The sequence below is a fragment of the Trichoderma virens genome (assembly GCF_000170995.1).
Source record: "Trichoderma virens Gv29-8 chromosome Unknown TRIVIscaffold_6, whole genome shotgun sequence".
Classification (NCBI taxonomy): domain Eukaryota; kingdom Fungi; phylum Ascomycota; class Sordariomycetes; order Hypocreales; family Hypocreaceae; genus Trichoderma; species Trichoderma virens.
This window is the reverse complement of record NW_014013743.1, coordinates 182,043-204,016: the sequence shown is the minus strand read 5'-3', so window position 1 is coordinate 204,016 and position 21,974 is coordinate 182,043. Positions and strand designations below refer to the sequence as shown.

Below are 21,974 nucleotides of genomic sequence, written 5' to 3'. Positions count from 1 at the left end.
GAGTATGCCATAGCGTGGCATTGTCTGGCTTGGATCAATGGCTTGAGTTTTGGTGTTCGATTTCATAGCTTTGGGAGAGGTTGACTTTGAGATGAAGCTTGTATTCAACAAACGGGGCGTATCCCACCAAAAAGAACCGCTTACTGGAATATTGAACCTCAGCTGCTGTTCGATATAACAAGGGATGCTTTACACATGAGCTGTATTATTTGAATCGAATTTTTATTATATTTAGCTACTGAAGCTTAAAAATACTTTTCATCTTCCGCATCAAGGAAAGCCAACAACATGTCTTGATACCTGTAGGTCAAGGCGCACAGTAAAAGTGTAGTTGAGTGTACATGTGCTTTTTAAAAGTCACACAAGAATGAAGATCGCAGCGTCACAATAACAACTACTCTCCTAATCGCATACATAATATGAAAAAGGAGAAGGGAGCCAATAAGTGGCGATCTATGCCGAAAAATATCAAGTGCCCAGCCGAGAAGAGATTCGAAGAGGATTCAATCCTGTGTCTTCTAGTGTTCCAATGTTCAGGGTCGCCTAGGATGAGCGTGGTGGGTATGGTATGTCATGATGAACAAGGATAAAAGGAGAAAAATAAAACGTAAGTGAATATGGAGTACATGCTCTGAAGCAAATGACCACGCAGACGATGCTCAATCTTACACAAAAGCGGAATGGCGAACAAGTCTCATCGCTCAGTCCGCCTGCTGAGGCTTCACGCCTAGGCCACGCAGGCGCTGAGAGAGCAGTCCCTCAGGAGCATTTCCGAGAGAGTTGCGGGTAGACGAAAGGCTGAACGCGTTTCCTCCGTAGCCGGCATCCCCCCTGTTGAGCTTCTCGTACTGTGACGGGCCCCAAGTGTCAACGCCTCCCGCATCTTTGGCGAACGGGCGGCTGTTCACAAGAGAAGGTGAACCGTCGAGCGAGCCACGTTCCGCGGCGATTCTATCAGAATCACCATTACTATCGTTGCCAGCGGCATCTAGCTGCGGAAGGCGCAACGGGATTGGTTCCACGGGAGTAACGCTGCCGCGGCCAGAGCTGGGTGACGGCGCTGTCATGGGCATCCCGTCAGGAGATGCGAGGCCGTCCATGCCATCAAAGGTCGACATGTTGCTGCTCATGTAGATGCCCATGCTGCGCCGCCGTAAAGCCTTTCCGTTGGCCAAAATAGCTCCCGCGCCACTGGAAGTCGAAAGTGGAGGGTTCATCACACGGATGGGCTTGTAGGGGGAGAAGCGCGGCTCAGGCCATGTTGTTTCGTTACGCAGCTTTTCTTTCCCGTCCGGCACCCGATTTGCAAAAACAATGCGAATGCTCTTGTACAGGTAAAAGCGCCCTTTGGCGGGTGAACAAATGTGCAAATGAACGAGATATCTGAGAATGGGACGGTCGGCGTCCGCTTGGGACATGTTTGGTACATTATCAATTATGGGACCAGCGGAATAACTGCGCTGGCGAATAAAAGTCTTGGTTCCTGGCATCATACCAGTCAAGTCATATGGTACTAGAAAGAGTTTGACTGCTGTTTTGTTTGGGTTTTTGATGACGATCTGAATCTGCCCTATTTCAGGGATTCTATAGCTTCCTCCCGGGGGCGCCCTCGGAGAAGTTGATAGACGCTTCGACTTGGCAGCCTTGTGCCGTTCTCGATCGGCCTCCGTGTCTTGGGCATCCAACCCAGCTGCTTCGCTACTGGCTTGCTGCTTTCTGTCACTGTACCGGCTTTGTGCCTTTCTTCGCGACCTCGATTCCTCCTCGGGGTTGGAAAGTCCATTCTCCAAGTCAATCTGGCCAACATATGGGCTCGGGCCGTCATCGAGGAGCGACCTCCCATGAGAAGCACCACCATAGCTGTAATAGACGGCAGGGAAGGGGAGCGTCACATGGCGCGGGCATCGGAGGCTGGACTTGCAGTTGCCCTTTCCCATTACGCCAATCTGGGCAAGGAACTCGAATGGCTTCGATGGCGTTGTTGACATGCGGCCACGCAGAATGCTTTCTTCGTATGAACCAACCATGGAGGCGTGCTGGATGGCTGATGTCTCTGGGCCAAAGGATTGCCGCCGAGAGCGCAGAACTGCTGGTGTCTGAGGAGAGGAGAAGTGATGGTGAGTGTGGAGGAAACTGGGGGCGGAGGTCAAAGAACGGCGAGGCTGGTGCGCTTGATATGGCAAGGAACTCTCTCGTCGTGGCGGTAGTCGGGACTGAGCCCGTGACCTTGAAGAGGGGGAGAGAAATGGCGAAGAATGCGTTGAGTTGAGCTGATGTTGCCATGGTGACTTGAATCTGATGGAGGGGAATTCAGGCGGCGTGGAGAAGTCAACATCTTCGTTCGTCTCAGACTGGGCAAGGGGACTGGTCGGAGGCTGATACACAAAGCTAGACAGCGATGTCGATAGAGGGGAGGTATCAGACTTGAAGCCATCGACGGGCTCATTTTCCAGCAACTGTGATCTCCCAACATGTGCTCTCACTCCGTAGGGAAATGGCGTGAAGTGCCTTGGTGGCGAGGTCGCAAACCAAGCATGTTCAGGCGGCCCTCGTTCCTGGCCACTCTCCCTCCCCGAGTCGCTGTGTTGGCCACTTTCAGATGCTGTTCTGTCACTCGTGAAATCACCACTGTGAAAGGCTGATCTCGGCCGTTCGATGCTGAGCCCATCTCGTAGTCTTGCATCTGCTGACTCTGGCAACTTGGTTTTGTCAGGTGTAATCGGCGCTGGAGGCAGGAGAGTGGGTGATTCGGGCGAGGTTCGGCCTTGTTCTTGGGAGTTGTGGGACTTGTCTTGCTGAAGAATCGACTCAAGCTGCAAAGGCTTTGGTTAGCAAAAAAGGCACAAGAGGGCTCAGGAGAAAAGTGGCGTGCTTGGGCTTACATGTCGGTTGGGGACCCAAGTTGGGCTCTCTCCCCGTTTCAACCTCTCTATCAGCTCGGCTCTATCCGAGATCCTGGCCTCATCGCCCTTTGGTGTTGATAGATGCATGGGGCTATCGGGAACCGGCCCTTCGCAAAGCTCTGTCCGCAGACTCTCCTCGGACAAGCGACGGCTCCTCGAGGGTGCCGGCTCAAAAGCGATGGGGCTGGAGGCCGGCGATACATGGTGAATGTCGTCTTGGAAGATGGGCATTTGCGGGAGATGTTATGGCGGCGTTCCGCAGCAGCTCCAAAGCAGCTGGAAATTACCGGATCATGAGAAAAAGAAAGCATGAGTATCGAAAATTTCAGCGACCGGGATGATGGACGCAGCCGCAGCCGGAAATGTCACCATCGGAGCCGATCTACTGGCCAGGCGGTTCATCCAAGCGGGACGCTGTGCTCGTGCCTGTGCTCGTTCTAGGTAGGTTGGTAGGGAAGATGCCGGCTAGAGAGCGGAGCTACGGGGGTGTTTTGCTTCGGTTGCTGCACGTCCGTGGCAAGGGTTGCTGCAGGTAGACGAGGAGGGCGTTGCTTTTGGTTGGGGGAAGCAGAGAGGCTTCAGTTTGGATGCACAAGGGAAGTTTCTTGTGTTTACTCTAATAGTCCATACTGCCGGGGTGTAGCTGGGCGGTGAATCACGCAAACATTACGTCGGAGCCCAAAGTGCCCCGTGAAATGCCGATAGCGGGATAGCGCACGTTAGTGGAGTTTGGGGATCATTTACAGGCCATAGGTGCATGTGCCTAAGATAAGGTGCATGCATGGACCTGTTGATGGGTGATGGTGGCATGGACAACGCATGTCGGGCCTCTATAAGGCCTCAAGTGCTCTCTGTGGCGATGATAAGTCGCAGCAATGAATCTATGCCATCGGTCTCGTTCCAGCTGGAATAATGAATTTGATACTTCAAGTAAAGCCATACTATGTAGATGCTCATCAACGCCCCTCTGTCTCACCATGAATGTCGTCGCATGACTTCCATGTTGCATCAGCAGAGGCACGCGCAGCTGCCAGCTTGTACTCGCTACGGTACAGCGGGCTTCAGCACTCCACCTGCCGGCAGTGCCGCTGGAATAACGAGATAGTGCGCTGCTCTGGCGTCAATGTCTTTCAGTGCATGTGCTCACCTGTGAGGGGCCGCCAAGTATGGCGCTATACTTGTGCTCACCCCACTATCCAGCACAAAAGAGGCTAGCGGCCTGCTCTCACCTCGCGCCTCACCGGCATCTCACTTTTACACCAAAAACCCAGTTACAGGCATAAGAAAAACAAGGCAAAGACGATCCATATCAATCCATCTTGACGAGTCCAATGGCCCCCAAAGGGACGTCGGAAGGCACAGGCACATCAGAAGCCCCAAAGAAGAAGCACGGCTTCAGAGTCGGGCCTGAGAATTTGCCAGACGGACCATGGCGTCGTAAAGGTAGCGTTCAATTTTTTTTCCCCTTCAAGAAATTTTCATCTCACTTCACATGACCATGACCTGAGCTCAAACAATGAAACTCACACAATTTCTTGGATGCAGTTGACCAGAAGAAGCGTGATTTGATTCACAGAGCCAAAGTCAAGAAGGAATACGCAAAGATTAAGGCTGCGGAGGAAGCCAAAGCCCGGCCCCGTCACGGTGGTGAGAAGGATGATGACGAGAGTGAAGTGAAATCAGCCCCAGGCGACGCCCGGGATGACGATGGAGAGGAAGGAGAAAAGATGCATCCCACCAGGCAGCTCATGATCAAGGATGAAGACATGGCACAGACGGGAGCTGAAGCGACTGGCCCTAGCGACGGCCAGAGGCGGAGGACTCGACGCCCTGGCTACTACGACAAGCAGCTGAAGAAGGCTGCGGAACGGCGTGAAGCAGCTGAGACCAAGAGGAAAGAGTACGAGCAACGAATGGAAGAGCGAGCACAGAAACAGGCTGAGCGAGAGAAGTTCAAAAAGGCCATGGCCAAGACCAGGGATAAGGACGGCAACAAAAAGTTGGGCAGGGAGAGTGCGTTATTGTTGGAAAAGGTCAAGAAGCTTGTTGCTCAAAAATGAGCGGCATGTTGGAGTTTTGCATTGGTCATATTTTGTTACGATACCTTGGCATATCAGATTTGCGATTGCATCCTACGGTAATAATGGAGCAAAGGAATGAAGACTTTTGATATCAGCATGAACGGGTAGTGCAATGCCACATGTGCGCACTTTGTGAGGTGACTGGATTGTATATCTAGGTTGATATTGCCCTGGGGGTACACAACGTGGCATTAGGGGGTCTAGAGGCCAATTTGAGGCCACAACGCTTGCATGTGGAAGAAGTTGACAGCATATAGAACCGGCTGAGTCATGTGAAGAGCCGAATGATCAAGTTGAATAAGAGATGAAGCTGCATATTATCGTAAACAAAGATCCAAATGGTGGAAATCGCAGATTAGCTCCTTCAGCTCAGACAAGAGAAGAAACAAAGCTTGTACGGCATAACAAACACCATTATTGATCATTTCAATTGAAACACCGGGCAGAGCGAGACACACAGCTGCCTAATGGAGGCGCAGTCTCTTCAACACAACAACTATGTAGACGTACAGTACAGCAGGGCTCTGGCGGCAGATCGACAGCTCGACAAGGGTCGGGTGCATGTCATGGGTGAGTCTCATACGTTTGCTGGAGAATTTTGGCTTCTGCTGTCTGCATCTTGTGTGACCGGGTGGGCTGAGACAGTGAGCGGGTAGTGATACTTGAGTCTTTAGCAAAGAGTACAAATTTTGCTCTTGTTCAGCCGGGAGCTGAGATTCGTATACTTCGTAGACAAGTTGAAAAAGGCCACGATTAAGCATGAAGCAGCACTTGGTCGATAACGTTACATTACGAGCAGAAAGACTGAACAAGGTTGCCATAGTAGACGTGGGCTGCGACATGGTACGGATCGGGGAGTCGGCTCGGCCAATTGATGGGGTTTGGCCATTTACATGAGGCGCCTTCGTTGGACTTGGTTTGTTTGGCGGAAACAACTGCCATCTTTGGGATGTAAAAGCGATTTCGATGAGTACAGTAGTGGAGGATTGTGTGATGGATTGAAACTACTTTGTAATAAAAGGGCTGTTGTTCGGTGAATCTACTCGGTCTTTCTATGATGTTGGTTGGTGTTGGGCAAGCAAAATTGACGGAGAAGCCGCTATCTCTACGGGGAGATTCAGCCAGTACTCCGTATATTGGTGAGATTTAGTGCATCAAAATCAAATCAAACCTGGGAAATCAAAAAATGTCATTCGCGGTGGAAAAACTGCCTCCCTACTATAACTTAAAGTGCTCATTTCAATTTCACTACCATGTGCATGCATCGTATTTTGTGCGAAGCAACCAACCGCGCCAAAATCTCAACACCTCACCTCGGATTAATAAAAAGCAAAAGGCAGCAAGAGCCAATCCTATCCCGACAAGCCCGTTTCGTCCTAGGAGCTGGAAATGCTCAATCAAGGTGAAACACGGGCCTAGTGGAGGAAGGGGTCAAAGTCATGCTGTGAAACGCAGCGCGGGATGCTGACTAAGGACAGGAGCCTGTGGTTCGTTGAGATGCTGGAATGCCGCCAAGTACTCGTAGTATTACGGCGGGTGGCGTTGTCACGACAAGATTGGGCAAGATTGGGCAAAGAAAAAAAGAAGAGATGAAACGGGAAAGGGCTGACATGCAACGACGGGCTTGCGCAATAGAGCACTGTACATACATAGTACCGCTCCCGAGTCAAGAGGCGGGTGATAAGTGGAATCATTCGAGCCATCCCCACGGCCTGTTTTGGCGGTGGGATCCCCCCCTGGTCGAGTTAGTCTCGCATGTACAAGTATGAGGAGGCAGAGATAAAGACACATGTGGTGGTCAGGACAAAAGAGGCAAGTTTCGAGACCCCCCCTGGACGATTTGGAGGAGGAATAGGGCATCAAGTCCGTCCTGGTTAGGCAATGTAACTGTTGTTGAAAAAGTCTTCGTGCTACCATACCTACCTGGGCTTGTATGTTACCTCCGGCCCCGTTTGTCGACGGCTGTTCCGCTGCAGATGTGGGAATGGGTACGACGTCAAGATGTTCATTATGTATACTCGTATGTATCTATTTGATTGATGCTCGTACAAGCATGTTGGCCCAGCTGAATATAGGGGAACCCGTCTGTTCCGTAACACCAGACATCAATCTGGCGGAATGATTGCATGTGCCAAAATGTGTTTGTACATGTACATGTACCTACCTACTAGACACTATACTTGACATCAATCAATCCCAAGGGCCGCATTGGTTTCAGCATTGTTTGAGTGGCAGCGATTCACTGAAGAAATCGTGCGAGGCGGCCGATCCCCTCAGACAGCGCCAAGGCAGGCCGCTACCCCCGCTGGAGCTTAGGACAGTGCAGCCAACAGTGGCTTGGCGACCGCCAAAAGGCGTTTGGAGGCGGTTAAGCGGCTACACTGGCAAGAATGCTGAATTGCTCTAAGAGGGACTAACAGCTCCCTTCATTTTACGTCTGTGTAAGGAGTAATGCCGTACGGAGCACTCGGCCATCTGATCTTTTACAAGTCCCTCGCTGCGTAGGTGCTATACATTGATGTACCTTAAACGGGCAATTACCTACCTCTAGTACTAATAGAATCTGTCCTCCATGTGAGATGGCTAAATTCCCTCTTTTGCAACGTGCTGCCCCCCCATGTAGCTGCACAGTCAAAGTTTCATGTTTCAGCCGGATCCCGGCCTCGATGATAAAGTACATGACTGAGGTAATAAATCCATGGGGAAAGGAAATACTAGGTAGGGAGCAGCCCGCCTCCCTTGTGGCCGTTAAGGTGCGAGTACATGTATACTGTACAATGGATGGATGTTCATGTTCTTGAAGAGCAGCCCCTGACCTTGCCTTGCCTCTCTGCTGTTGGACAAGCTGCGCCACGTCTCCTGCCAGGCACAAGTACCAATACCAAGGCAGAGAAGTCCCACCGTTGTGCAAATTGAAGACTTCAATGCACCAACAGGCGCTCCGTAGTGCGACCAACTCCTTATTGCTTCTGTCGAGACGGGGCACCAGCACCAGACGAATGGCCCTGATGCAAGATTTTAGCTGATGCCAAGTACAGCTACCTGCCCATGAGGTGGCTGAGGGTGTTGGGCGGTCGAGTTTCGGTGGGCAGGGGGGGAACCACTCGCATGCAGATGCTGGATATCGGGCCATGTACCTGTACCTTTTGGGATCTCGGCTCAAGCAGGTACAGGTGCAGGTACAGATGGAAACACATTCCAAACATTAAGTTGGCATGTGTTTGCCGTCGTCAACAGAAAGCTCGCACATGTAGTAGCTGGATGCACCAAAAACGAACAAAAGGAAACCCAATCCCAGCCGCAAACCCAATCGTCCTGCTCTCTGGCCAATCGCCCTGCATCATCGCAAATCTTCATCTTCACCATCACGCGCATGCTGATTTGCGTGGCTTGACGCTAATCAGGTGCTAAAGAGCGTTTTGGACTTGAATCTGCACCGTCTAATTTTAGGTACATGTACTTTCCATCTTAACACGCAATGGCGCACACTTGTAACACCCTGTAAGTGCTGGACCATGTACCTGTTCCGTACCTGTTTTAGGGGACCATGGGGGGGAGAGGGGTCCTCTATTCCTCACTGGGAGATGCTCTATGGGGGGTCCTCCATTATTTTGGGGGGTCGTTTTTGGCGTGGCAGTCCCTGGTACCTGCTTCTACAGGCGGCCAGCACATCCCCTCCCCGTGGCCATCCTGGAGCATCTTCTCTCCATCTCGCCGCTTCTCCTCCGCCGCTCTTTTCTCGATCCTTTCTGTTCTGTTCTGTTCTGTTCTGCTCAGCTCAGCTCAGCTCAGTTCTGCTACAGCTAGACGCAACGCCTTGGACGCCCGCTGTCCCGCCGGTGCCTCGATCCCTTGTCCTGGAGCAGCGACTGCATTGCTCTGTGTAGCACCGTCCGCAATTTGCTGCGAGAGCTTGCGCCAAAGACGCCTCCCCTCTGCTCTGCCCACCACGAGACAACGAGACGACAGACTGGACCGGAACGGATTGCTTCCTGTGTATCGCCATCGATGCCTGCCTTACGCAGCCCGTAGCCGTCAAACCTGCCCGCCTCCAACACTCCGGCCCTCGACGTTTTGCTGACCAGACGTCGGACACCGCACCGCACCGCCTGCAAGCCCGCGCACATAGACAAACTCGACCTATATATATATATCGTCTGACCCGACAAATCCTGGGCTGCGCCCTTTTCCCCTTTCGCCCCTCTCTATCTATTCTATAGCCCATCATGGCTTCCGCTATCGTGGACGAGTATTTGGAGACGCCGATGGAGGCCGACGATGCGTTCCCCTGTAAGGGCTGTGGTGAGGTTTGTAATGCCACCCGCGCTGCGGAACATGCTCCTGGCTTGCGGCTTTGACTAACGGCGCTCGCCCTTTAGATTCTGGAAGAAGGCAAAGCTTTTGAATTGGGTAAGTTTCGTTGCTCTGCTTCGGGGACAAATGTTACTTCAAAGTTGCTGGATACCGCGGTGCAGTCTCGACGGCAGCCCCGTTGTTCTTGACCGCCACGCAATTTGTGACATGACCCTATATTGCTTGGATGCTTTCTTCTTCCGCCGCGTGTGTGAGAGTGTACCTATGTACTAACATAATGTCTTGTCAGCTGGCAACCGGTGGCATCTCGACTGCTTTCGCTGCACCTCCTGCGGCTCCCTACTCGACTCCGATGCCAATCTTCTCCTGCTCGGCGACGGCTCCCTCATCTGCAACAACTGCACGTACAGCTGTACTGCCTGTGGCAACAAAATCGAGGACCTGGCCATCCTGACAGGCGATCAGGCCTTCTGCTCGACATGTTTCCGCTGCCGAAACTGCAAGCGCAAGATCGAAAACCTTCGTTATGCGAGGACATCTCAGGGCATATTCTGCATGGACTGCTACGAGACTTTGATGGCTAGGAGAAGAAAGAAATCCAAAGCGGCCGCAGCAGCCAAAGCTCGAGAGAAAGACCAGCCACCCGCGGTGCCGGAAAAGTCACTTCCGGCTCTCCCACCCGGTGCCATTCCGAACAATGCCTTCTCCGACGACCGCGTCGACCCCGAAGGGCCCACGGAGTTGTCACCTCGGCCTCGCACTGGCCATCGACACAACGAGTCCGCGTCCAGGGGCAAGACTTCGCGCTCCCCAGAGCGTGCAGCCGCCGATGCGACCAAAGAAGGCCTCAACCTTCCTTCGACTACATATCGCAGAAACCGCAACTCGACTATTACTTCCAACAACGGCGATGGCGGTGACGGCTTCTTGATATCCGTCGCTCTCGATACGAGCCCATCGCCAAATGGTGCCCAGAAAGACAGCGCTGGCGAGGCTGGCAAGAAGAAGGACAAGGACCACATCAGTGTTCCCCGGCCGACCATGACTGACAAGCGCGCTGATTCGCATTCTTCCGCTACTCACATCGCCTTCCTAGGGGCCGCCTCAGCTCCCGACTCCTCACAGGCCAAGCCTTCATCTCGTTCCACTTCCAAGTCAGACCAGACCAAGGCCTCCCCGTCCACCGACGATGCCAAACCTCAAGAGGCCCCGAAGAAGAGAAGGCCTACGGAGTCGCGGAGTGACAGCTCGCAATCTGTCCCTCAGCAGGAGGGCACCGGCACCCCCAGCCGAACTGGCACCACTACTCCACGCAAGGACAGTACCTCGCAGCCTGACTCACGAAAGGCCATGGACAACACTCCCGGGTCGCGAAGTTCCTACGATTCCAAAGCGCAAGACGAATCTGATCCTAGCGCCAAGATTGGACCGCGCTCTGACAGCGTCAAGAGCATTCCACGAAAGGAGGTTCCATCGGCACCTACCCGTCCTGGTATTACCACCCCCCTCCATCTTCTTTTATGCCTGCCTCGCAACATATTCACGTTCGCTTTACTGACAAGTCTATTTAGTCAATGGTAGCCCAAGTGCCGCGCAGGGCAAATCATCTACTTCTGAAGATGCCACCGTCTCGACCCCACGCCAGAGCCCTCCCTCTCGGTCTGGTGCAGCTGACAAGCCCTTGACTGACACTTATATGCAGCCCAGAGCGGCTCCTCAGCCCCCAAGCAGCCAAGCCCAGACTCCAGCCAAGGAAGCTGCGCCAGCATCCAAGGGTTCTCACGCCTCACCCACTTCGCCGAAGCTTCCTAGGTGGAGCAGCGGCGCGGATTTCACCATGGAAGAGGACATGGTCAGGATACTTGGTTCTGACGAGGGCGCGTCCTCTCTCCTTAGACGCGTCTCCAATGCTGTCCGTCACGGCCGTACGAGCAGCGTTGAATCCAGCCAAAACCATGCTGCCTCTCGAAGCTCCCATACTCGAAGCATCAGCGAGACGACGCGTGGTGCTATTTCGCCTCGCTGGCCCAAGACGCAGGACGATGTCAACGGCCAGGCGCAGGATGCGGGGAGCCCTGCTTCCCTCTCGTCTCCAGATAACGCCGCCGTGCTCAAGCAGCAGCTTAGATCGTCTGAACTGCGAGTGGCTGAGTTGGAGAGGCAATTCGGCGCCGAGAAGGATCTGCTGAATATTAACCAGAAGCTCATCGAAAAGAGAAAGACTGTTTCCGTACTGGACACTCAGACCGAGATTATGATTCGACAGCTTGAGGTCCTGGCCGGATATGTTGAGCGGGCAAAGGAGACACAGGCCCCTCTTAATGTCCAGGAGCTAGAGGAATCCGCCATCAAGGAGTTTGTCGAGAAACTCGAAAAGGTCAAGCAGTCCTTTACCGAGGAACTCGAGCGTCTGCACGAGGAGCGTGATCAACTCCTCGAGGAAAAGAACCAGGCCGCGACGGACCGAGACCGCGCCCTCATGGAATTTGAGCAGCTGTCTTCCAAGAATGCTCAGCTTGCAGACATGAACAATGATCTCACGCACCAGATCCAGGAACGCTTCAAGTCCCAGATTAGCTCAGACGGCAAGTCGAACGGCTTGGGCATCTACAGCCAACACAAGGGCGCTTCATCTATCAACCTCGACAACGCAAGCGTGACTACTGGCACCACCCTTATCGCCGACGAAGACCCCACGATTGTTGAGCACGGGCCTACTGTGGTCCATGTCAGAAAGGGCCAAGTCAAGAAATTCAACTGGAAGAAGGGCTCCAAGACCATGGCACAGAACATCACAAAGGGTGTCGGCCGTGCTGTCGTTGCTTTCCAGAACGATCGCGAGAGAATGCAGCAGCAAGGCTTGGGCGGCGACAGCATCGGCCTTCCATACAACATGACTGTGGCCCAGGGGGATTCCTCCAACGCGGCGACAGCCAACCTTCCTGCTGGGCGACAGCACCAACAACAATTTGGCTTCTTTGGCAAAAAGAACGCAGCTGCCAAGACTGGACTGGTTGCCCCGGCCAACATTGTGGTGGCTCAAGCAGCTCCAGAGCCTGCGTCGACGCTGTTCGGATCCGAACTTGCAGAGAGATGCGAGTATGAGCATCGCCAGATTCCCAGTGTCGTGACTCGATGCATCGAAGAGGTTGAGCTGAGAGGCATGGACCAGGAGGGTATCTACCGAAAGACTGGTGGCAACTCTCAAATCAACCAGATCAAGGAAGGCTTCGACAAGGACGAAGACTATGACATCTCAGATCCTGACCTTGACATTACTGCCGTCACGAGTGTCTTGAAGCAATACTTCCGAAAGTTGCCCAACCCCCTACTGACATTTGATGTCTATGAGAAAGTGCTGGAGTCCAATGGTGAGTTTTATTGTGTCCCTTTGTAACTGTAAAAATATCTCTGGTCTTGTGCTCTAATCTTTTACACAACAGCTATTACCGATGAGGCTGAGCGGTGCTCCTTCTTAAACAAGGTCTTTACTTCGATGCCGCAGAGCCACAGAGATTGTCTAGAATTCCTCATGTTCCACCTTCACCGCGTGGCAATTAGAGAGCCTGAGAACTTGGTGAGTTTTATTTACATCTACACTTTAATCGTTTGCGTTTCTCTAACCTATCTACCAGATGTCGCCTAAAAACTTGGCCGTCGTGTTTGCACCAACCATTATGCGGGATCTAAGCATTGAGCGTGAAATGACTGACATGCACAACAAGAACCTTGCCGTTCAGTTTGTCATTGAAAACACTCACAAGATCTTCCAGGATGAATAAGCATCCCATTCAATACTGTTTGGCTATAGTGTGGGCTTTTTGAGGCTTCGTTTGCTCGCTGTTGTGGGCTCACGGCCTCTGGCGGTTTCCTTCTCGTCATGATTCGATCCCCCCTTGCTTTTGGGTTTGTCGGTTTTTAGCGAGACAAAATTTATGGCGTTTTTGTGCTTGACCATAAAAGTAATGTCGGCTTTTCCCCCCCTCCACTGGCTTTTGACCAAGAGCGAGATTGCAGTTGAAGGAGAGGCTTACCCCTGTCTCTTCGTCAACCAATTTTCACTTTTTTTTTCACTTTTTTCTTTGATACACTGCTTGATTGGTAGTGTTTTACCTGCCCTATTTTGAACTCTTATGGTTTTTCTGGGGCGGCATGAAGGTTGATGTATCTCACTGGTTTTTTCATTCGAGCTGGCTTCGTATGGCTTGATGACAGAGGCTGATGATGCTTGGTTTTTCCCTTTTTTTTAATGCTCGAGCTCATGAAATTTTTATTTTTTTCGAATCTTATTTTGGCCGCATTTTGTCAGCATCGTTGAAAGAGGAGTTTGACGTGGAAGAGAGAGAGACGGAGAGAGAGCCATCTATGCATTGGATGGCTTTTTTTGCTGTTGTTCTTTTCTCCCCCCCCACCCATCGTTATATAGCTACGATTTATATTTGGACTGAGCAGGCAGGCGGGCATGAAATGATTGAAATGGGTTGAGTGATGCTTGGCTGATTTGATTAGCATGATGAGAGAGAGAGAAAGGAAAATATGAGTTTAATGAATTTTTTTCTGTTGTAGTTGAGTTGTGTGTATTCTTGCTCTCGAGGCTGGTTGTGTGTGAGTTTCAACATCATGTTTTTTTTTTTTCGTGATGGATGTGAATAACCTTGGGTATCATATGTGAACATGAAGTTGTAAGAATATAAATTTCCAACATTACAAAAAGTCTTACTGCTAAATCGCGGTGGCTGCCTGCCTACAAAATGTGTAACAATAACTACATGTACCTCGAACTATACGGAACCGCCAGGGCCGTCCAAATAGGGGAGCCTTTTTCACAGGAGAAGAAGAAGACAAGATGAAAAAATGTCAAGGCCCAAAGCTGAAACAGAAGAAGAAAAAAAGAGGTAATTTGGTTTACAATGGGAATAAAATAAGACCAAGTGAAAAACAAGCCACAGAAGAAGAAAGAGAAGAGAAGAAAAGAATAAGAAGAATAAGAAGAAAACCACCCCTCCTTTTTTTCACCGTTTATCCCCCTTTTCCACCCCCTCCTGTTTTTCCATCTAATCCACACACACACAAGATATCCTGCCGAATTTCCACGTATGCAAAAGTCACGTTTCGAAAGGAGAGAGAGAGAGATCAAGGTTCGCTTTATGATTCCTTTAGGAATAGTTCCGCCCTGACGCCTCTCCCAAAAGATGACCGTTTTGACTCCTCGCTGTCAAAGTCTCTAGACGCCACGCCTCCTTTCTGGACTTCGTGATGCAAACTCATGAACTAGGAACTGCAGAAAGGAAAGAAGTATAAAAGATCCAGGGAGAAGAAACGTAAAGGCTCATGAAGCATACCCGTCCTCACGCTGCTTCTTGACAATGTAATACGTGATCAAGCTCTTAGGGTCGTCCTTGATGCCAGCCAGGGCCTCCCAGAACGCCGCCTCGCCGACACGAGCGTGCAGGGCAACGCAAAACTTGACGGCGTCCATGCGAACACCGGAATCGGTCGACTCAAGGCACCGGCCTGCAAGACCAGTGAGCTGCAGGAGCTCCCTGTGGGTGGGCATATACTCGGGCCGCTTGTGGAGCATCTCCTTGAGGACGTGAAGGCCCATGCTGAGGGTACGGCAGCCTTCGATTGTGGCATCACTGCACGATTGTAGACGCCTGGTCAGCACGATGGCTGTTTCGGAGCCATCGCTGAGGGTGACGAGTTCGTCGGCCAAAAGTTCCAGGCCGCTCACTACGTGTGCTCGGGTATCGTAGCCGCCACGCGTCTGGAGGAGAGACTCGAGCCCCCTTGATACGTGGGGCTGGAAGTTTCTCCGCTCCTTTTTCAGGAGAAGCTTAATGGTCGTCAGGATCTGGGCCTTGACATCCTGTGCCTTGTCTGCGGAGAGGTCTGGGAGAGGATCCTCTAGGTACTGGAACAAGCCCACCAGCAGGGCCTCGAACCGCTGGTCAGTGAAGACGGTCCTGGGGTCTCGGATCAGAGACTGCAGTTTTCGGAAGCCGTGCACCTCTAGAGTCTTGGCCTTGATCTTCGTTATGCCGCTATCCAGAAGGCGGGCATTTTGTCCATTCTTCTCTGGAGACTCGGAGTCGTCCGACAGAGGTGGCTGCGTCGGTCTCTGGATGTTGGCAGCATCTTCGTTGATTGGCCTCTCTTCCAGAACAGGCCCGGTATGAAGGGACTGCGTGGGTGTTGGCTGGTCGTCGGTGAAGGGATCTTCGTATACTCTCAGCGTCCGAGAAGGAAGATCGTTTCGAAGAGATGATGGGGTTTCGGTGGGGAGAATAGGGTTCGTTGAGGGTGGTTGATATGGCGATTCTAATCTAGGTGAAGCAGACTGTATACTAGAAAGTGTTGGCACCACCAATGTGAGATCGTCGGTCGCTCTGGTTGGGCTCAAGGTATGAATCATGGTCTGGGAGTGCCTGAGTCTTCCTGGGCTAGCTCGCGGTGATGGTATACCAGTCGGTCGAACGTGGGTTGGTGATACCATACTTGACTCGCTTGCACGAGACACATGCCCCTGAACCCTCGAAGATGGCCTCTTTGGTGTAGTAGCCCCCCCAGGCCTCGACGATGACGATGGCGCTGCATATTGAGGCCTGTCACCTTCTGGGCTATGAGATTCCATAGACGAAGGCTGGTCTCGAATGGAGTAAGGGCCGGCTGTTGCTGGGCGAGCCGTTTCTGCTCGCCTCTTTGCCGGCCGCATAGGTGCTACGGACATGCCACCTGCGTTGACTGATATCGTGTTAGTGTCTGTTCGATGCCGGGCCAGTGGTTTCGAGGTTGTTGTGTTGAGTTGCGTGCTAGAACTGTGAGGTGTAGTGAACGTAGACATGGCGGATCCAGGCCGACTTGGCACGTTCTTTGTAGCCAGTGTAGCCTTCTTCTGAGCCATCATGGTTTCTCGCAGACTTGGTTTGCTGCCAGCCGCGTTGGTGCTCTTTGAAAATCCTGCGCCGGGTCTGGCAGCAACCGGCGTCTCTACCTTCTTCCCAGAGTTGGGGTTGTTTGGGTCCTTGATGAGTAGCTTCTGGGCAGTTGGATCCAGGTCTGCCATGATTCTGTAATTTGGTTATGCTTGTTAGACTGAATTCCTTCGGTATGTCAAGGGTTTGACTGAGACAAGACTTACGTATCTGCTCTTGCTGGCCACACACTCCAGAATGCCCAATAGAACGCCCTCATCTTCTCTCTGACACCGGGGTTGGCGTCACCCAGCGCCTTTTTGATACACTTCTCCATCATTTCGACACCACCGGTATGTTCAACGTGGCTTTTGTGATGAGCCTCCTTCTTCAGGATTGTCATCAGCCACCCGGCCGCATAGGTTCGAGGCTGCACATTCTTGTCTTGGACCGCGCCCCAAATGTGCTGCATGATGCGGGGAGTGTATGTGACCTTGCTCACAATGACGTCTATAACAGTATTGGACATCATGGAGCTGATCTTCTTGGTATTGGCAGCTAGTTTCATAAACGTTTGCATGAGAAGCTCAACCAGGGGGTCCATGGCGGGCCCAAACGCGACAGCCATCTCTTGGACTAAACTGCAACCTTCTTTCGACAAGCTTGTTCGCAGTGAGGTGACGGCCTTGATGATGCCGTCCAGAAGCGCCTTGAGCCCAACAATGAAAGTGTCCAAAAAGTCTGCCGGGCCGTTGCCAGCCACCAGCCTTCGTAATGTCACGATGTCCTTCTCTCTCTTCATCCAATTCTGTTCAGACTCCTTTCCTTCAAAATGAGTTGCCATCTCCTTAATGAGGTCGTCCAATTCACGATGGGTGTTAACATATTGCGGCTCGACGGGTTCGGCTGGAATCTCCATGGGTGTTACGGGTCGTTCACTTCCGGCAAAGGATGAGGGTGCCGACAGGGCAGGTCGAGGAGGAGCAGGTGCGGCATCTGACGGAGTTTCTGAGCGAGGACCGGTGGGCGCAAGAGCCTTCACGATGGCCTGTTCGATGGCAGGTCGGACCTTGAAGTTCTTCAATTGTCGTTTCAAGTCGGACTTGGCAGCACCGGGAGCATTCCTGAACATTGGGTTAACCAAGGGCGTGAGAGGGGTCGTAGGATGAATCTTACTTAAAAAGCTCAATAACGGTGCTTTTAGCAGTATCTCTGACCATTCCGTCCGCATCTTCCAAAAGATCCATCAGAATAGGGACATATCCTCGAAACGGCAAACCGTGCTGTTGGTGAGTCTAAAGAGCGATATCAGTCCCAACCAGCTCAAACATGCTGAGAGACCTGATAGGCTTACCTCCAAAAGCCACTGCATGGACGCCTCCTTGGCCCTCGGATTCTTGCCCACCATGGCCGTGTTTCGAATCGAGCGCTCAACATCTGCGGGGGCAACGGTGTACAGGGTGTTTAGACTCTGCATTGCCAATGCGCGAGGCTTGTCCTTTGTATCCCCCAGCTTCTCCACCACGAGAGGGAGCATTCGAGCTGCCTCCTTGGCCAAGTATTTGGGCTCCTGGCGCGACATGCGCGTAAAGAGGTGATTGAGCGCCGTGAAGCTGGCAGTGGCTAGCGCGACATGCTGAGAGCTGGAGGCGCTGCGAAGGCCATCGAAGAGCTGGGGGATGCACGTCTCGGGGACATTGTGCTGCTTGATACCGGTCTTAATGGTGTTGACATACTGGACTTTGACATCGAAATGGGTGTTGTCGTTTCGCAAGACGGCCGTCAGGTTGTTGACCTGGTCGTCGGTGAGCTTTGTGTCGGCCATGGATTCGGTGGCAGACCGAATCTGCTGGTGGACAGTCTGCGCCTTTGTCAGAACCATTCTATTGCGCAGAGCAGTGGAAGAAGCCATCTATGCAAAAGTGCGACAAACTGGCCTGCCGCGAAACAGCGAACAGAGCCGCTGCAAATCCAGATAATGTCAGTCTGTTACTCACAGCAATAAGCGGTTGGTCCTCGCGGCTCTGCAGAGTAGTATCCCCTCTCCTTTCCTTATCTTCCTTGCTTGTTTTCTCTCGTTAAGGTCTCAGACAGTGTATGCGCGGGTATCGTTGGAATGAAGCTGGCATTTGGAGGGGCAGCGCAATGAATTAGTAATTCGCTCTTCCTTATCCCCTTTTCCTCTTCTCTTTTTTTCGTCCGTGTTTTTTTTGTGCCCTTATCGCCGTCTATCCTGTGGGCGCGGGCGCGTGTGTTGATTTATGGTGAGTGTGTGTGGAGTTGTGTTGTGTTTTTGTCCGACTCATTTCCAGCCCAAACAAAGAAAGAAAATAATCAGGAGGGAGTTTTGCGGCGTGACGTGACCATGCCTGTTGCCCCGGTCGCCGGTGCGCCACGTGTGGCTTAGCGCTGGTGGGAGCTTGGGGCGTCTGGAGGTCTGTGCGGCGGAATTGAGCAAGTGAGCAGCTGCCCCTGGAGGGGAAAGAGGGGCTGTAAGTGTGTGTAGAGGGTACTTTGCAGGGAGCTTAGATGATGGCACTTTGGTGGCTCTAGCGACTTCCCCGGGGCTTACCAGTGGACGCAACCAGCACAAAGCCCCTGAGTGCGACAAGTCTTGGGTACTTGAGAGCCGTGGGAGAGCGTCAGGGCCGTGGCTTAGGCACCATATGGCCCCCAGACCCCTGAAATGCCCCAGCCAAGGGTCCCCTACCCCGCCATCGTGAAGATTGAGGCCATTGAAGCGCTGCCCCGCGAGCGCAGGCAGTGAGAACGACAAGGAATAAGCTGATGTGATCTGATGCATTATCGATATCGTGACTGCTTACCTGTACACTGAGCTGCAAAACACCCGATTGGATGTTGGGAAGAATTACTAGATAGTCCCAAGGTGTTAGGGGCGTTGATTTCGCCGGCACTTGGTACTCTTCACCCGGATTTAGCCATCATTGATATCTGCCAAGCTGTCTTCCGTCTCAGCCTCACAGCCTCCCCTCTTACGCCTTTCATATATATACAAGATAGACAGACAGCATCAACGCCATGACTCGAATTCCAGAGCCCACGCCAGTCCCTCCCTCTGCTCACATAAATCGCACGCACGAAAACCACAACCAAGATCAAAATGGGAATAAGGACAACTTCTCCGTACCAGACATCCAGCTCCAAATCCGAGATCTCAAGCACCCCGGCGCAAAGCGCTTCCTCAGCGCCGTCGACGCAGCCGATTGCATGACCACAGCCACTCTGAATCTCCTCAAGCTCCTTTATCACACCCCCTCAGACCCAGAGACAACGGTTCCGCCAACAAGCTCTGTGAGGCTCATCCTCGAGGACATACCTGGCGTGGCCTACACGGTTGGCCATGGCGCGGACAACAACATCAAGGAGATTCACTTTTCGCTCTCATACATTGCGCAAATCAACCCCTCTCGCGTGGCTGACGAAATCAACGGCGTCGTAACCCACGAGCTCGTCCATTGTTTCCAGTATAATGGCCACGGCGCTGCCCCAGGCGGCCTCATTGAGGGCATCGCCGACTGGGTGCGTCTTCACTGCAACCTATCGCCTCCGCACTGGAAGCAAGAGGTCAGGGAGGATTGGGATGCCGGATACCAGCACACTGCCTATTTCCTAGAGTATCTCGAGCAGCTCTTTGGTCACGGGACGGTTCGTCGCATAAACGATAAACTAAGAAGCAACGTATATGCCGAGGACGTTTTCTGGATTGAGCTTTTCGGGAGAGAAGTTAAAGATTTGTTTGCAGAGTACACGAAATCGTTTCAAGATTTACATAATTAGACACAAGGAAGATACTTGGAGAACCACAAGCCTACTGCCAGTATATGGGCCATAATAACACGAGAAGCACAGACTTTAGCTTAGAGAGAAAGAATGGTTCGGCCTGATTTCTTTTCATTCGGTAGATGACAGAATGGTATTTAGGTAGTTTGAAGGAGTGCAACAGGAGGGCAGAATCTGAAGACATGTATATCCGGCCACAGGATGCCACAAGATGCCACAACAGGTGACTACCTTTCCATGAGATCTGAGAATAGAGCAAGAATGAATAGAATATACACGCCCATAAGCGATAGAGGGGCCACCTGCAGTAGTGTCATGTCTGGTTATACCATGTCCCGGAGCGCCAAAACTCAACGCCACACCATTTATACCCAAAAAAGGAAAAAGAAAAAACAAAGAATCAAAGGAAATAAAATCAAGATCCCGGGTTAGGCTCTCTTGTATGAGGGCAGATCGGGCATGCATAGGCCAAGTTACATATTACGCTCACGCGTGCATTGGGCCGTCATTGTCGCTGATGACGCTACCAACCTCAGACCAGCTGGCCGGAGTGGCCATGCCCTCGCTCTCGCTCATCACGTCCATGTATCGTCCGTTGCTCTCATGTTCCGAAAAGTGAGCATCATTGGCAATATCCTCGCCGGATCCAACAAGAGAAATGGAGTCGGTGGGGGTAAGCTCTCCTTCAGAGATGACGTCCGGCTCAGACATTGGTGCTACGGGAGTCACGGGGAGGGGGGAGTAAAAGTCACGGCTCGATTCCTGGGCCCAGGCTTGGATGGAAGCATGGACGTCGTGGCGATCTTCTTGGCCGGCGGACATGAACTCGTTTTCGGCAAGCTCTCGCTCAAGGGTAGGTGGCAGCGATGACTGTGATGGGGCAGGTAGCGGAGCAACATCAATCAGCGGTGATGGCGAGACAGGCTCCAGAGTGGCAGTTTGACGCTCTTCATGATCATCACGAGTTGTTGCGCTGTAAATGTCTGACATGACCTCGCTCTGCTCTGGGGCGAGCTGGCGGGCAATGTGGGCGTCCTGGATTTCGTCGGCCTCGATGTGATGCTCGTCGGCAAAGGGATTAGAGTAAGCAGGTGACATGAATCCTCGGGCGCCTTCCCCGCGACGACGAAGGCCGCCAAAGTCCCTAGTGTCTGCACCAGAGTTGAAGACATATGCACCTTCGTGCTCGGCAGAGGTATCTGGCTGCAAAAAATCGTCAAAGGTAGATCCGCGAGGCAGTTTGGCTGGTCGAGGAGGCGGGTCGGACGAGTTTCGCTGCTGATTCTCTCTTTCCTGCTGCTGAAGCCGCACGGCGTTCCAGTAGAGCAGCTCCTCCCTCTGCCGACGGCGGGTTTCGTCATCAGCATCAACGCCAGGCTCTGCACCTTGGCCGCGGCGAGACTGGAGGAAACCCTCGGCGTCTTCGGGCCTGTTGAAGCGGGGCTCCCTGGCTGGGGGAGTGATGCCGTCGCCCATGGAGTAGAAGGCCATGGCGATGCGTCGGCGGACGTCGTCGGCGTACTGGCGCAGCTCGGGGGACTCGTAGATGGCGATGAAGGTAGCCACTGCCACTGACACGGCGACGACGGCGCCCGAGGCCAGGACCATATGATGGGCTATGGGCATGTTGGCGGCTTGACGGGTTTAAGTATGTAAGGTGATATGTAAGAAGTGTAAGAAAGCAGGTCTGGTCTGGTCTGGTCTGGTATGCGGAACAGCGAGAGGGGCAGCAGACGGGCGGCTAAGGCACAGACAAGGCAACGAGCGCCTGAGCTGCTGACTTGGGAAATGCGGATCAGCAAGCCGCTGCAACTCTGCAATTGCGTGCGAGTTTTGCTCTGCTCCGAAAGCGAGGGAGGAGAGGGCGGAAGCGAGAGGGAAAAGGAAGCCAAATGAGCGACAGTCCTTTTTCTGCTGCTCTCTAGACAATCTATCGATGCCGAATGTTGAGGAAGAGAGAG

The 21,974-nt window shown here is 52.5% G+C and overlaps 6 protein-coding genes across 6 annotated transcripts; 3 read left to right on the top strand and 3 right to left on the bottom strand.

Moving 5' to 3' along the window:
- Nucleotides 1-207: 207 nt before the first annotated feature.
- Nucleotides 208-3,466, bottom strand: TRIVIDRAFT_71559 (uncharacterized protein; the record flags this gene model as incomplete). Its single annotated transcript, XM_014100936.1, has 2 exons — nucleotides 208-2,813; nucleotides 2,883-3,466. The coding sequence occupies 2 exons, from the start codon at nucleotides 3,132-3,134 to the stop codon at nucleotides 702-704; spliced, it is 2,364 nt and encodes a 787-aa protein (XP_013956411.1).
- A 768-nt stretch (nucleotides 3,467-4,234) lies between these two features.
- Nucleotides 4,235-5,080, top strand: TRIVIDRAFT_81760 (uncharacterized protein; the record flags this gene model as incomplete). The annotated part of the gene is made up of 2 exons (XM_014100935.1): nucleotides 4,235-4,346; nucleotides 4,449-5,080. 2 exons carry the CDS (start codon nucleotides 4,235-4,237, stop codon nucleotides 4,961-4,963), a joined length of 627 nt encoding a protein of 208 aa, XP_013956410.1.
- A 4,503-nt stretch (nucleotides 5,081-9,583) lies between these two features.
- Nucleotides 9,584-13,068, top strand: TRIVIDRAFT_132439 (uncharacterized protein; the record flags this gene model as incomplete). The annotated part of the gene is made up of 4 exons (XM_014100934.1): nucleotides 9,584-10,790; nucleotides 10,918-12,681; nucleotides 12,742-12,875; nucleotides 12,934-13,068. Coding segments are annotated over 4 exons (3,240 nt in total), but the record flags the coding sequence as incomplete, so codon positions are not given.
- A 1,559-nt stretch (nucleotides 13,069-14,627) lies between these two features.
- On the bottom strand, nucleotides 14,628-18,037 carry TRIVIDRAFT_191028 (uncharacterized protein; the record flags this gene model as incomplete). The annotated part of the gene is made up of 4 exons (XM_014100933.1): nucleotides 14,628-16,368; nucleotides 16,440-17,336; nucleotides 17,389-17,507; nucleotides 17,567-18,037. 4 exons carry the CDS (start codon nucleotides 18,035-18,037, stop codon nucleotides 14,628-14,630), a joined length of 3,228 nt encoding a protein of 1,075 aa, XP_013956408.1.
- A 1,214-nt stretch (nucleotides 18,038-19,251) lies between these two features.
- On the top strand, nucleotides 19,252-20,010 carry TRIVIDRAFT_28248 (uncharacterized protein; the record flags this gene model as incomplete). The annotated part of the gene is made up of 1 exon (XM_014100932.1): nucleotides 19,252-20,010. One exon carries the CDS (start codon nucleotides 19,252-19,254, stop codon nucleotides 20,008-20,010), a length of 759 nt encoding a protein of 252 aa, XP_013956407.1.
- Nucleotides 20,011-20,107: 97 nt separating this feature from the next.
- On the bottom strand, nucleotides 20,108-21,948 carry TRIVIDRAFT_215971 (uncharacterized protein; the record flags this gene model as incomplete). Its single annotated transcript, XM_014100931.1, has 1 exon — nucleotides 20,108-21,948. One exon carries the CDS (start codon nucleotides 21,637-21,639, stop codon nucleotides 20,500-20,502), a length of 1,140 nt encoding a protein of 379 aa, XP_013956406.1.
- Between the last annotated feature and the right edge of the window lie 26 nt (nucleotides 21,949-21,974).